Consider the following 15206-nt stretch of genomic DNA (forward strand, 5'->3'; position numbering starts at 1 on the left):
CTAAATAATGGAATCTTGCTACAAACAATAGTAGAATTGTAGAGAACTTATTGTTTCTTGTGCACAACAATTTTTCCAAAAAATACAATTTTAATTTTATATTATTTTAAAATTATGAAATTCATTATATCCTTATAATTACAAAAGTGCAACCTAAAAGAGTCTTACCATTATCTGACATTAATCTTTTAGATTGTAGGTCTTAATATAATTTATTGCATCATATAATTTTTTTTCCAAATAGTTAAGGCCCTAAACAATTATAGCAAAACTAGACTAGGGGTGTATTTTAAGATTTTGATATATGTCAAGAAAAAATTGTATTAAATTTAGTGTATATATATATAATATGCAAAATCAACAATATATGAGTATGTAGTTTTATGGACAACAGATGTCTAGCTTATAGAAAAATAATGTTAAAGATAAAGATATATGTATCGCATGTGTTTTTTCAAAATTTTATGCTTTCATATATTTGCAACATAAACCACTAGATTTGTAATCCTGAAACTATATCCAAAGCAACCAAATCTCCATGCATGTAAAATCCCTACCTAGAAAATTTTAAACTCAAAAAAAATGATTATTAATTATTTCATATGGAATTACCTTATCTCTTCTATTCCGAGAGAAATTCATTTCTTTAATATATTTCAAAGTTAACCATTAACATTTTCAAATAATTTATATATTTTTCAAATAATTTATATATTTTTAAAAATGTATATTTTTTTAAATAAAAAAAAATAACTAAATTAATTTTTTAAATAAGAAATTAATATTATTTAAATATAAAAATTGGAAAACTCATAGTTTTTACCCGGAAATTTTTTTAATATGGAATTATCTCCCTTTCATGTAAACATTTACGTTTCTTTAGTGTTCAATAAAATAATTTCTCCTTTTCGTTCTGAGTTACCATCTCTGGACTGTCATAAAATGAAAATGGATTGACAATGATGGTTTTTACTGTTGGGAAAACGCAAATGCCTTGGAAATCACAAATCCCTTTTACAGTGATATCAAACCAATGAAGGCAAGCACTTTGCCTACTAGGCCTCTTGGAAACCCGGTAAAGAAAACTTGCCAAAATACTTGAATATCAGCGAGATTCGGTCAGGATGATCAATGGCTATGGCAATGCCACAGATTAATGAAAAGGCACGAAAAGCCTTGGGGCAATCAGAATGCGTAAGCTGGACAACTCCATTCAAAACATAATTTTATCTGAAAGGAAAAGAGAATAATGAAATAAAATGCATTCTTAGGTTTAATATTCAATCCTTATATTATAGGACTTCATATCCATATCCATGTTTGAATTTTTTTTACTTTTTTTATAATGGATTTGATGACCGTTGGTTTTTTCTTCATTCTTGAGCCTGGAGAGGCTACAAACCCTAATCAAATCCAGAATGAAATTACAGTAATCATCACTTCAGAATTATAAAATGTGGATAAGGTATACAGAAGAGCATATGGAGTAGCCATCAGCGGCCAAAAGGTCAGTCCATCCACAACGGGCAACTTCCACTGCAGTTATTTGCAGGCTTTAGGCATCTTCAATACCATAGATTCTTCACAAAACATCATTAATTCTACCCACTGAAACGTACTATCTACATTATCTATTTTACTTACAACAGAACAACATAGGTACTCCCTCTCCATTCTCCACATGAAGAAACTCGGTCTCCATCATTTAATTTCATTGGTACGAGCTGCCATTAAGGGTGACTGAAAGACAGTTGCCTTCATATTCATGACCAGCTGAAACAACCAGTTTTTCTTTCTCAACGCGATCAGGCTTTGTTCGTTCTTCCATCGACTTCTGAGAAGCAGACTTTCTGTAGATTCGGCATAACACCATATCCACATTCTTCTGCACATGCCAACTTACAATCATTCAGAAACTTTGTACAAGAAAAGCAATGTGCTTCATTTCTTTGGGTGCTGAGATTTTTGTGTGTATTGTGCCCATCTATAAATAACACATTATTAAAAAAAGTATTAGATCACCTTGGGTGGAGACGAGCCCAAATCTGGCATCCTATACTCGTTCATGATCCACTCCGTCCTTTGTCCAAGCGGGGCCCTTCCTTTATAAAATACAAGAGTTTTCTTAACGCCGATGCACTGGAGCAGCTCGTTGCGAATCGCTCTGTCTGAACCGGTGGCTTTCCAGTAACCCGACTTCGTCAATCTGCTTGGCCGAGGGAATCTCTGGGTATCTCTTGGAACGAAGAAGAACCATTGCCTTTCCCGAGCATCACTAGCCAAACCTGCAACACATTTATACATCAATTTCAAGTGAAAAAACATTTTCAAATTGAAACTGAAGGAATCCACACTGAGTGATCCCCCTGGTGACTCCCAGGGATCATATCATATGAAATTCAAACCGGGGAATACGCAGAAAGAAGTTAAATTTACCTTGTAACTCCCATGGATCATATTGATACAAGTCCAAGGTTGGTATAATTAAACCGAAATGCTGCTGGTGGCCGCCTTCCACACGTCTCTTGAGATAGAAACCCACCAGTTCCTCCTCCGTGGGATAGAATCTGAAACCTGGAATGACCATCGACTCGCCCTGCACCGCTCCATCGTTGTACATTTCTTCCATATGATCGGCTTGGAAAAACCGCTTATACAAATTGCCTCCACATGTTCTATATATAAATACACACACGCAGATTTCACTGAGGGAAGTTCCTCCGATTGTGTCGGAAAAATTAGTTAAAGCAGTGACAAGGACATCGGAATTCGATTTCCACAGAAAATGTAAGCATTTGACATAAATTTCCACGCGCATAGGGAATCGGTGAATGAAATAAAAAAGTAAAAAATAATTCCTCCGCGTAGTGATAGTGCTGAGCAGTGTAAAGGTTTTCTTAGTCCTAAAGTAAGCGAAATTTCAATGAAGTTTCATAACTGCTGCTAGGTGATATTATTATAATAGACCAATAATGATAATTTAATATTTATTAAGTAAATAATTGGTTTTTTTATTATTATTAATTCAATATTAACTACAACATTGAAGTATAAATGTTTTTATAATTTTCTGATATATATTGACGTTGAAGTGCGAAAATATAGAAATGTTTTACAAATTTACATTTGATTTATTATGTCACTGCATTTATAGAAATGACATATATATTATGTTCACTCTTAATTTTGTCCTTTTTTTAATTTTTGTAAATATTTAGTGGAGTTTTCATACTCAATTTTGTTTTCTCATATTTCAAAGTTGACATTATTTAGAGTGGATGATGTCAGAAGCATTCTGGCATCAGATCCAAAGTATGATGTGGCCTCACATTTCCTACTGATGTGGTGCCAGTGATTATTTATTTAGGCATCTGATCCAAAGTATGATGTGGCCTGACATTTCCTACTGAAGTGTTAGTAATTATTTTGTTAATAAATATGGTGTTGGTATGATTTGCAATTGGTTTTTTTGTGTTTGTTAGTGATGATGGGAAGCATTTACTTATTATATATCATGTTTAAGATATTGTTTAATTTACATAAGAAATGATTTTTTTCAACACATTTGTTTTTTAAATTTTAACTAAAATTTTATATAGATTTTTAAAAATTTGAGTTTAAGTTGTTTAATTTGTGAAATTAGAGTGCTATAAGAGTTTTTCAAAGTGTTAAATCAATTTATACATTTAAAAATGTACTTAAATCAACAACAAATCACATTCTTACTTGAAATGTATCATCTGATTTCCATGAAAAGAATTATTTCATGTATAAATTTAACTACAGCTCATATTTAATGGTCAGTAAAAAAGTTATTTCATCTATAAATTTAATTACACCTCATATTTAATGGCTCGTAGATTTAAGATTTATTAACATCTGTATTGAGCTCTGTCTTGGTGGTGACTGCATTTCCCAAAATAGTATAGAAAATAAGATAGAAAATTCTCTTGTATTTGCGAGATTTGGAGATTTCTTCATTGTCACTGCTACTTTCTCTATCCTCCTCGTCTACTATTTAGTCATTATTACATCCATCCATTGGTATTTGATAAGCCCCTCTGGAAAGAACCCCACCCTGTTAGCTTGGTCCATTATATTTTTCGTCCAGTTATCTTCATGAAATTCATATTTGTCATAATGTCTGTTGGACGATGCCATTAACGGTAAGTCTTGATTGTGTGTCTGAACTCTATTTTTCATTTCAGTATTGAAAATTTTTATTTGAAAAAATACTTATATATTCGGCATCTCCTCAATTTTTGCATATTTTGAATTAGAAGATGAAGCCTGAGTTTTACAATCCATCCATAGCATTGCTACAAGCTATGAGCAGCTTCGACGCTTCAACAGCGATCAAATCCATATTATTTTTGGTCTACATTTGTCATAACGTTTGCTGGGCAACTCCATTAACTGTAAGTTTACGGTGTGCGTATGTACTCCTTTAAATATTGTTTATTCACCCCATCATCGAAATGTTGTTTATTCGCCCAATCATAGAAGATTTTCAATCTTTAGCTCGTAAATTTCATTTTTGATTATGATGAAACATGGGAGGTTAGAGAATGCCTGCTTATTTTATTCTTTTGTTATGAGCTGTTTCAATGTTGATTGACATTGCTCTAAATGTGATATGTTCCCACCAGGGAGGCACCTTCTTGTCAAAGATATTCTCCGTGTTCAGTTATTTTTCTTCAATCTTGTTCGAATTTCTTATTCATTCTCGCAATCTGTCTCCGAAATGGTCGCAGAAATATGTTCGAATATCACGCAATTTTTCGCTCGGCTTCAACTGATTTGCGAGACTCTCGTCTCCTGTGTCTACTGGTAGTTTTTCGCTGTCAGAGGTCAGGGGTCTCGCTTGACTGACACGAATCGTAGCCTTCTGGCCTTTAACAAGTCTCTCTTTTATTTCGGTCTCCATGCTTTGACTTGCTTCAAACCCGATTTCCAGTGCTTCACTCTCCTTGACACATTTTTCTCTATTCGACAATGAATGTGAGGAAAGCTCCACAGACATTACAAAAGACAGCTTTAAACCATTGAAAAGCAAAATTACAAAATACAGCTTTAAACCATTGAAACCGTACTGTTAGTGCGTAAATAAATTTGGTTAGTTCATAGAAAACTAGAAAATTTTAAGTATAAAATTTGATGTTATTGATGAATTCATTAAGAAGTTGAAACACTTATAAAAATAACTTTAAATTTAATCTTCTAATTTTAGAATATTAAACTATAACGATGTAAATATTTTGCAGAATGATATTTATTTATATTATTTATATTTTTTTTGTTTGGCATAGCTCAAGTGGTGATGGCTATGGAAATGAAGTATTGAGTTCAAATCTTGTACTACCCTCCTGGTAGCTGGGTGAATAATGGACATGTAAAAACATGAAAAGAAGAGTCTTATCAAGTTTAAAAAAAAAAGATATTTTTTATTTTTTAATAAAAATGAGTTATTTGGTTATGAATAAAAATAAATTTGAAATAAATTAAATTTGTAAAAATTGTGATAAAAATTATTTAACTTAATTTTATGATAGTGATTTTCTGTCTTTATATATGGTCTTTTTTATTGTTATAGGTATTCATTTTTGTTTTTGATTGGCGATTAATTTGTTTTTGACCAAAAATTTATGTGGTTTATCCATAATTTAACATTGGGAATTCAATTTTTGTTATTTTTTATTATTATTTAAATTTATTTATTTGTAAGGTGATTGGTTGAAGTCTTATTATGAGTTGTTTAGTAACTTTCATTTCTATTAGTTACTCATTTTTTATTTTTTCCCTATTGTTTCAATTATAGTTTATTATATTAAAAACATATTTTAATAATTTAATTATAAAAAATTATAGGAGTTGTTTTTAGTGCTACTTTTTGGAAGCTTTTTAGGTGGATTTTTCCTATTTAATTTCTCTAAAATGTGGCCACAAGTTTGAGGGGTAACCCCTGCACAATAGAAGTGCCCTAAGGGTTTTTCATAGTGTTGAATCCATATATACAGTCAAAAAACTAGTTTAAATAACACAAATCAAGATTTCACGACAATTTTTTCTATCGGACACCTGAAACTCTAGAAAGTCGCAATACAATTCCAAAATTATATATATTAATAAAAAATAAAACATATATATTAAATGTATATATGTTAATATAAACAACATTAGTTAATCATATTTCTTAATTTTTGGTGATGGCATTCAACAATACAATATTTTATTAGTTTTTTTATTTTTCATGTCTTTATTGTTTTTTTAGTTTAATTAAATTATATTTATCTATAATTTATAATTACGAATTCATTTTTTTCTATTTTTTATTATTATTTAAATTTATTTATTTGTAAGGTTATTGGTTGAAGTCTTATTATAGGTGTTATTATGGGTGTTGCTTAGTAATTTCCATTTTTCTATTAGTTATTAATTTTTTATTTATTTATTTATTTTTTATTTAAGCATTCAATTTTTTTTTCCATTTTCATGAATTATAGTTTTTTTCTATAAGATGATAAATTTTGAGGAAAATAGCTTAAAATTTCAATATTTTTTTTTATTTTTATTTTTAGTTTTATTATTCTTAATCTGACTTGTACTTTTTTTGACTTTTTCTATAACCCTTTTTTCCCCTCTATTTTCAATTCCAATTCCATCAATCATAAATTTTTTCTTGTTAATTTTTAACTTGACCTTGTTCTTTTCCCTTCACCTTTCTATAGTTTTCTTTGGGTCCAACAAGTATACAAGAAAACTTCCATTTCAATTAACATAATTAAATTAGTCCAAACAAATAGTTTTTAGAATCTTGTGAGCATTTTTTCCAAAATTCTATTAAGAAAGTTTTATTGTTATATAGTTACTAATTTGTAAGATCTCGTGAGCATTTATTTCTTAACTTTGTTGAATTTTTGTTTTATTTACCTATAGCTTCTATAATTTCTTCCTCAAGTATATCAAGAATTCAAGAAATTGATCTTCTTAAATAAACATATCTAAAATAAATAATTTTTGGCTATCCATTTTAAGAGGGTCAAATTTTCTTCTGTTTATTTATATAATGTAACAAAATTTAAAATTTTCTACCTACGTTTCATTACTTTTTATATTTACATCCTATGGCATTTCCTTCTAAAAATAACTCTCCTCCCACCTGTCCCTTTAACTCCCCTCCCACCTGTCCCTTTATGTGCCTTTGATTTAGGTGATTTAAGTGTTAGACGATGGAAATAGTCTCTGCCATCAGCTTAAAAGCTGGTACTAGTTAGTTACAATTCGTTCTAACTAGATTCGATCTGATAGCTAGATTCGATGTGATAGCGTGATAGACTTAGAGTATCATGATTCATTTCGTCGGGCATCCTAGGATAGCGCTGAGAGAAATCAAGGGTTAATGGCTTCCAAACAATATCTACGAGGGGTCGTGCTCGCCCCTGCTCGCACAGGACTTCACGGGTTTTCACAGGCTTCTGGGCCACGTAGATCCAAGTTCTCAAGTTCCAAAACTTGAATGCGTTGGCAGAATCAGATCTTTTGGCATGTATAAAGTGTGTATCTCGGCCTGTGTCCTCCGAAATCGAGTATCTGGAAAAGTATGCGGCAAAAAGTTTGTAAAGTGAAGAATAATTACTGCAACCGTCTCTGCAAGCCTTCTTCACGCTGGGGCCCCGGTATGGGAGGAAGAAAGGTGCCAAGAGGCAGATCTATCTTTTCAGTAAGATTCGAGGTCTAAACTTTTTCCCAACCGACGAAAAAGGAAAAAAGAAGAAATAAAAATCGTTGCATTTATCTTCTTTTAATTTGTGAGGCTGTGGATTGTATCTTAGAGGTGAATCTTTCAAATAATCTTCAAGATGTAAAGGTGAAAAGCAAAGAATATTTATGTTTCCGCGGGGTTTTAACCTTCAAAATCGAAGCTAGGTTTCCTTTTTTCCATTGAAGGGTGTGAGGAAGCATGTATTTGGAGTTCGGGTGCAAGCAAAATAATAACGCGAGCTCGGAGGTTCAAATGCCTATAACGGATCAATTTGATCGTCTTCCCAATTCGTTAGTTATGGTGATCTTTTACAAGTTAATCGACATCAAAGCCCTAGGGCGGTGCTTGGATGTTTCGAAACATTTTAACGGTTTGGTGTCGCAGGTGGAGGATGTCGTGGTGAAGGTGGATTGCGTGATCTCTGGTGAGGAGAGCGGGAGTTTGAGCGATAGGAGCAGGGGCTTTATAGGTCTTTTTGGTAAACTTGTGATCAGTAGTATAGTTAAGCCCTTACAGGCATTGCAACAGATCCTCGAGATGAAGAAGGTTGTTCTTGCCGAGGTTTCACATCATTCCCCTGGCGAGGTGCTGAAAAACTTCAAGGAGATTCAAAATCTTCGCACTGAGCTTCCCGGTGGAGAGCTTGGCATTGAGGATGGCATGTTGTTGAGGTGGAGAGCCAAATTTGGTAGTACGCTTGAGAGATGCGTGATATTGGGATCCACATCGTATTTCTATGAGAATAATTTGAGGAAAAATCCTCGTTCTGCTATTCGAACAATGGATGAATCTAATGAGAGTTTGGATGATAATGGCAGTATACCAGAATCGTTGTACACAGATGGCGGGTTGAAGCTGAGAGTATTTTGGACCATAAGCTCGTGAATTGCAGCTTATCCAAGGCATTATTTGTTACAACAGATAATTTCTGATCATCCAATGCTTCAGAACCTCATTCTCACCGATGCACATGGATAGGGGATGCTCTGTATGGGGAAAGAACAATTGCGGGAGTTCAGGGACAAGCCACTAGCAGCCTCGGCTTCTGCGAATCGGACTCAAGTTCCAGCCTTGAATATGAATCTCTGGTATGCCCCATATCTTGAGCTTCCAAAAGGTGGTGAAATGGAGGGAGCAACCCGTGTTTCCATTAGGCCTAGCGATCGACGATTAAGAACGATGTAGTTAGAAGTCAAAAAGTATAAAATACCATATTTGATGGATTCTTTTTGCATTTAAACTCCTTCAAATGTTCTTACACACTTCAAGCTTTGGAAATATTGAAATGGTTAATCATTTATCCAATTTACTTTCCTTTCTTTTGGTGTAATATAAGTGCTTTTGTTTTAATTTTATAATACTCTATCCTACGCAGAGAGATATCGTATTGTAAATTTGTTCCCTAGCACTTGATTTCATCCTTGCTCTCGCCAATAATATCATTTTTAAGATCCCACCAAGAAACTTGGTCTGATTGTGCTCGTTGGTATGAGGTTAGGTTGAGATTTGAAGATATGATATCTGGTATTTGACGGAAATTGATTGCATTTAAGGTTTCATTGTTCAAATATAGCAAGTGCTTGAAGTCCGGTGTTTTTTTGACATAATTATGTTCCAAGTATATTACTTTCCGTCTTCAATGATTATGGTGTGTAGTGGATCAATTTGATCATCTTCCCAATTCATTAGTTTTGGTGATCTTTAACAAGCTAGGTGACACCAAAGCCCTAGGGCGGTGCTTGGTTGTTTCAAAATGTTTTAACGGTTTGGTGTCGCAGGTGGAGGATATCGTGGTGAAGGTGGACTGCGTGATCTCTGCTGAGGAGAGCGGGAGTTTGAGAGGTAGGAGCTGGGACTTTATAGGTCTTTTTGTTAAACTTGTGATCGGTAGTATAGTTAAGCCCTTACAGACATTGCAACAGATCCTCGGGATGAAGAAGGTAGTTCTTGTCGAGGTTTCACATCATTCCCCCAGTGAGGTGCAGAAAAAATTCAAGGAGATCCAAAATCTTCGCATTGAGCTTCCCGGTGGAGAGTTGCGTAATATTAGGATCCACATCGTATTTCTGTGAGAAGAATTCAAGGGAAAATCTACGTTGTGCTATTCGAAGAACGAGGGAATCTAACAAGATTTTTGATGATAACGACAGTATACCGAATCATTCTACACGGCTGATGGGTTGAAGTTGAGAGTAGTTTGGACCATAAGCTCGTGAATTGCAGCTTCTGCAAGGCATTTTTTGTTAAAACAGATAATTTATGATCATCCAACACTTCAGAATCTCATTCTCACCAATGCAGGTGGACATGGGATGCTCTGTATGGGGAAAGAACAGTTGTGAGAGTTCAGGGACAAGCCGCCAATGGCCTCAGCTTCTAGGAGTCAGACATAGATTCCAGCCTTGAATATGAAGCTCCGGTATGCCCCATATCTTGACCTTATAGTAGGAGTCAGACATAGATTCCAGCCTTGAATATGAAGCTCCGGTATGCCCCATATCTTGACCTTATAGAAGGTGGTGGGATGGAGAGAGCAACCCTTATTTCCATTAGGCCTAGTGATCAACCAATTAAGAAGGACACATAAGCTTTTCTAGTAGGGGAATTTGATGAGCCATTTGTGCAGCTACGAAGGAAATGGTGAAGAAGAGGACTTACCTTTTGGAAATGAATTCTTTCTAGCTGATACAGAACATAAGGTTGACTGGGCTGCTCACACGTAAGTTTGTTTCTTGAGCACAAATTTCTTTTGAAAAATTGATCTGCAAGCTAGGCATGCAATTGAATTCCTTATCATATTACAACCTTTAACGATTAGGCTTTTTGGAGCTTCTTATACCGAGTATGACCAGACCTCAATTTCTTTGATGCATAGATAATAGATCTTCGACACAAGAAAGTCCAAGCTTGTGTTCTGGGGACAATACTATGAGATTATGTTTTTCATATAAGGAAAATTTCTTCTTGTATTTGTGGTTTCCGGCTGGTCTAGTAACCTTTGCACATGATCCTTTAAAGACAATCTGAAATTTGGCATGCACGGCTAGATTCATTCTCCGGTGATGAGGATTATGTTGTAAGTGCTCAGGTCTCCCATTGTAAATTGTTAAGTTTGAAGCTTCATAATATTATCATTATAACCCAAAATTGATTTTAATTTAGCCACCCACATATGTAGTTAGAAGTCAAAAAGTATAAAATACCATCTTTGATGGATTCTTTTTGCATTTAAACTCCTTCAAATGTTCTTACACACTTCAATATTTGGTAGTATTGAAATGGTTAATAATTTATCCAATCTACTTTCCTTGCTTTTGGTATAATTGAAGTGCCTTTGTTTGAATTTTATAATACTCTATCCTGCACAGAGAGCTATGGTATTGTAATTTTGTTCCCTCGCACTTGATTTCATCCTCTCTCTCGCCAATACTAACATTTTTAAGATCACAACAAGAAACTTGATCTGATTGTGCTCGTTGGTATGAGGTTAGGTTGAGATTTGAAGAGATGATATCTCGTCTTTGATGGAAATCGTTTTCATTTAAGGTTTCATTGTTCATATATAGCAAGTGCTTGAAGTATGATATTGTTTGACATAATTATGTGCTAGGTATATTACTCTCCGTCTTCAATGCTTATGGTTTGTTAAAAATATAATTATTGTATCTCTTCTGTTTTATTTTTCTGGGTAATTTTAACGAGCAGCATTAGAATTTCTTTTGTAAAATTTTCTTCTTAAAAATTAAAATCAAATATGCTTCTCAAAACTTAAAAATGTGGCTTCATCTTGCAGTAGATGTCAATTATATTTGTGGATGTGGATTTGAAGACTATCGTAGGATGAAATCATATTATCTAAAGTGAAGTTCCATGCTAAGGAAAAACAGTTGTGGAAGAAGGGTATAAATGTAAAATTATATGATGGAATCATAATTTCCATATTGGTTGTAACTATCTCTTGATTGATTGGCATTTATAATGAAATTCAGAAAAATGTACAACAATCACTATATATAGTAAATGATTTTCACTGTCATCATAGAAGAGTAACAATTTAATGCTACTCTTTCTTACACTTCCTAAGCTACTTCCTTACAAGGTTTCCTTTGCAACATCTAGTGCAATTCCTAGTTATCGTACACTTAAAGAATTTGTCCATGATCTTTATTATTTGTAATGTTCAAAATTTCTTTTTCTAAAAAAAAATGAAAGTTGTTTATTATGTAAGTTTTCTCCTTTCTTAACCGAAATTTTTTTTTAAAAGAAAGTGAAAGCTTTTATATTCATAATGTATTTTGGATGGAATATTTAAAATTTTCACATAACATTTTATATATTATTTATTTATTTTTATCCATTTATAATATATGATGAATGAAATATTTAAAATTTCTTATTAGGAAGGGGACGTTTTTGTTTTTTGTTTACGATGTGAGAAACTTTTGAAATTTTTCCTCTATATATTTTTATTTGATATTTATCTAAATTTTAAATTTTTGCCTATTATTATATATGATTATTTTTTATTTTTTATATAGAAGATATTCTTATATTTTAGATTTACATTTGACTAAAATTATTTATTTTCTTAAACTTGTTACATCAAACCTTAACATCTTACTCGAGCCAATTTAATTTCAGTAGAAACTATCCCAATCATCTCTCTCAAATAAAATTTCACATTATTTTTATATAGAGAGATCATTTTATTTTAATATATAATTTGATTGAATTGCAAAATTTTAGGAAATAATATTATATCAAACACTTTTATCAATCTAATTTTCATATGGCAATTAGAAATCTTCATTATCCTTAATAATAAATTTTAAGGTTATGGCTAAATTATGTATCAAATTGATGTATGATATTTTCTTGTATGTAAGATAAGGGACTCAGTCAATTTGACTATTAAAATATATGGAAATGTATATAGAGTACTTCAGCATTTTCTTGATAGGTTATTTCATATATTGTGTAATTTATTATGGTGCTACATATATTGTAATGCCTTAAGTCAAATTTTTTTATGCTTGATGAAACAATATAGAACACTTTAGCTAGGGTCTTTGACCAATAGTCTAGGCCTCTTGGACTCTTGTCCAATTAGCGTAGTGCTCAAAATATGACAAAATATATATGTTTTCCTCAATAATTGAAAAGCTTTTGAATCTGATTTAGGAACTCATGCAAACTTGTCATTTGGTTACGATGTATTTGAATTGTGTTTTATACTACTTTGTAGATTTACTATTGCTTTCTTAATATGCAATGTTGCTTATAATCAATTTTTTCTATTTAATTATGTCGTTATATTTTGTCTCTCTTTGATCACATGTAAACAATGCCATTTTCAAATTTCCTTACAACTTCTTCATTTCCTTTGTCCCAATGTCAGACGCTCATGTTTGGCTAAATGGTGAGCAAGAATAGAATAGAAAGGAGACTACACCCTATATAGAAAATTGCATAATCTTCTTCAATGATACTTGGTAGTTACTATTCAACATATTTCAGGTGTTTTCCATTGTAAACCAATCTTGCATTTGACAACTTTCCATATTCACTCATCAGACCATATGGAAATGAAAAATGCTTTTGCACTAATTGAGTCAAACATGCAAGAAATCAATCACAAGTTATCTAGATTCAATTTATATAGGCTACAACATTTCTTATATTATCTAGGGGATTGTCTATTTGACTCTTTTGTTGTCCTCATTCACTTTCTCTATACCTTAGTTGAAATACAAGAAGGGATTCTTAATCACTTCCGCCACTGCTTGAGTTGTCAGCATGATGTCGCTTTGCAATCACTACATTATGAACTTGCTCCTAAGTATCTTGAAGACCTTCATCATGTTAATGATGTTCAAATATACTTGCAAAAAAAGTCTACACCTTCTTCTCATTGTGGTTCTTCTACAATTATCTTATGGGGAGATGTTTTTTGCATCAAATGGTTCTCTAATTGGTTGTTTGTTCTAGTCAATGTTTGGCTATTCACAAATGGGCAACCATATCTTCGCTTCAATCAAGACATTGATGGTTATCAATATAATATTATATTACATAACAAGAACCCTGTGTGTTTCTATTTTGAACCACTCTTGTTGTACGAAAAATACACATCCTAACTTCGACTCCTAGATCAATTGCTCCATTCATTTGTCCATGCCAATATCCCTACAAAAAAATTGACATGTTGTCAATTAAACAAATCCTATTGGAGCAAGGGTTTTTGATCTATGGTCATATTGTCAATGACTGTCATGACTCATTGTTTGAATATTTTTCTGTACTTTCAACATGGTTTGACATAGTTGTTATGATAAAATCAATTGCACAAAATTTTTACAATTGCTTAATTTACAATGACATTAGAGCTATTGAATGCTTAGAAAAATGTATTAAATATTGGTAAGGTTATATTATTAACTTGTTAATGCCATATGCAAATGGACATATAGAGGGAAAGGCTTTTACGATCCAATGGAGATGTGAAATACTTGATGCTAACATATACATTTGGAGTGCAAAAATAAAAGATATTACTTTGAGTTTCTATTCAACAAACACTTCATGAAAAGTGTTATACCTCATGTGTATTTCACTGTTCATATCACATGTGCATTTTCATGAACTTTTGCAAGTTAATAGTGTCCAAAATGTCAGCCACGCTGACAAACTACATAGAATGCTCAAATCAATGTCAAAGGGAAAAAAGTTGCAATGTTGTGTCAATTGTTCACATCTTGTTGATAGAGAATCCAATGCCACAACATCTTGTTCTCCACTAAAATATCATTCAATTGACAACAAAACATGAAGGAAAAAGAAAATTGGTCAAAGTACCTAAACATTGCACACTATCAAAACAAGATTCACATTCTTTGTCATTGAGCAAACATAATAGCAAACTAGTCTTTGGTGCTTTTTCCAACATATCCAATGAGGAATATAGTCGCTTGCATCAATTAAAATCTACAATATGAACACAAGTGATCCAGGTGGATATTGGTGGCCACCTGCCAAGTCCACCTAGACCCCCACCATTGTCCCTCTTGACATTTTCAGTTTCCTTAATTATAGCACAATTTACTATTTTTAGCAGTTTTCGGGTCCTAAACTTCCGGAGCCGTTTTGAGGCCCTAAACGACGTTTTTTGGGAAATCCCGCTGCTCCGACTTTTTAGTTAAAAAATCGTTGTTTGCATTATAGTCCTCAGAAAGATCTTTTCAATGGGCTATCATGCGCGTAAAACGGAGATCGTATGCCAAAGTTATGACCCCGGGAAGTTGATGTACCAATTTACCCAAACGGGGCCCATAGTTTGGCGTTTTCATCTTCTAGGGTTAGGTTTTGGAATGTTAAGGGTTTTCCATTGTTTCTCAATAATAAATAGGCCTTCGAGCCTCATTGTAAAGACAGTTCGAAACAGTTC

General features: G+C 32.9%; 1 protein-coding gene and 2 pseudogenes across 1 annotated transcript; 2 read left to right on the forward strand and 1 right to left on the reverse strand.

Moving 5' to 3' along the window:
* Window positions 1–1688: 1688 nt before the first annotated feature.
* Window positions 1689–2624, reverse strand: LOC149217931 (NAC domain-containing protein 22-like). Its single transcript, XM_089391452.1, has 3 exons — window positions 2437–2624; window positions 2023–2285; window positions 1689–1885 (listed from the first exon to the last, which is right to left on the reverse strand). The coding sequence occupies exons 1-3, from the start codon at window positions 2618–2620 to the stop codon at window positions 1712–1714; spliced, it is 621 nt and encodes a 206-aa protein (XP_089247578.1). The 5' UTR covers window positions 2621–2624; the 3' UTR covers window positions 1689–1711.
* Window positions 2625–7960: 5336 nt separating this feature from the next.
* LOC149217932 (F-box protein At5g46170 pseudogene) lies at window positions 7961–8947 on the forward strand (annotated as a pseudogene).
* Window positions 8948–9276: 329 nt separating this feature from the next.
* LOC149217933 (F-box protein At5g46170 pseudogene) lies at window positions 9277–10236 on the forward strand (annotated as a pseudogene).
* The last annotated feature ends 4970 nt before the right edge of the window (window positions 10237–15206 follow it).

This window comes from Pinus tabuliformis, chromosome 1_1 (genome assembly GCF_031772625.1).
Source record: "Pinus tabuliformis cultivar Carrire ecotype Pingquan chromosome 1_1, CPIR1, whole genome shotgun sequence".
In the NCBI taxonomy this organism is placed as follows: domain Eukaryota; kingdom Viridiplantae; phylum Streptophyta; class Pinopsida; order Pinales; family Pinaceae; genus Pinus; species Pinus tabuliformis.

Coding starts and splice junctions, on each gene's coding strand:
- LOC149217931 (XM_089391452.1), bottom strand. CDS start 2,620: ATGTACAACGATGGAGCGGTGCAGGGCGAGTCGATGGTCATTCCAGGT. Junction 2,286..2,436: donor TGATCCATGGGAGTTACAAG/GTAAATTTAACT, acceptor AATGTGTTGCAG/GTTTGGCTAGTGATGCTCGG. Junction 1,886..2,022: donor TGGGCTCGTCTCCACCCAAG/GTGATCTAATAC, acceptor TGGCATGTGCAG/AAGAATGTGGATATGGTGTT.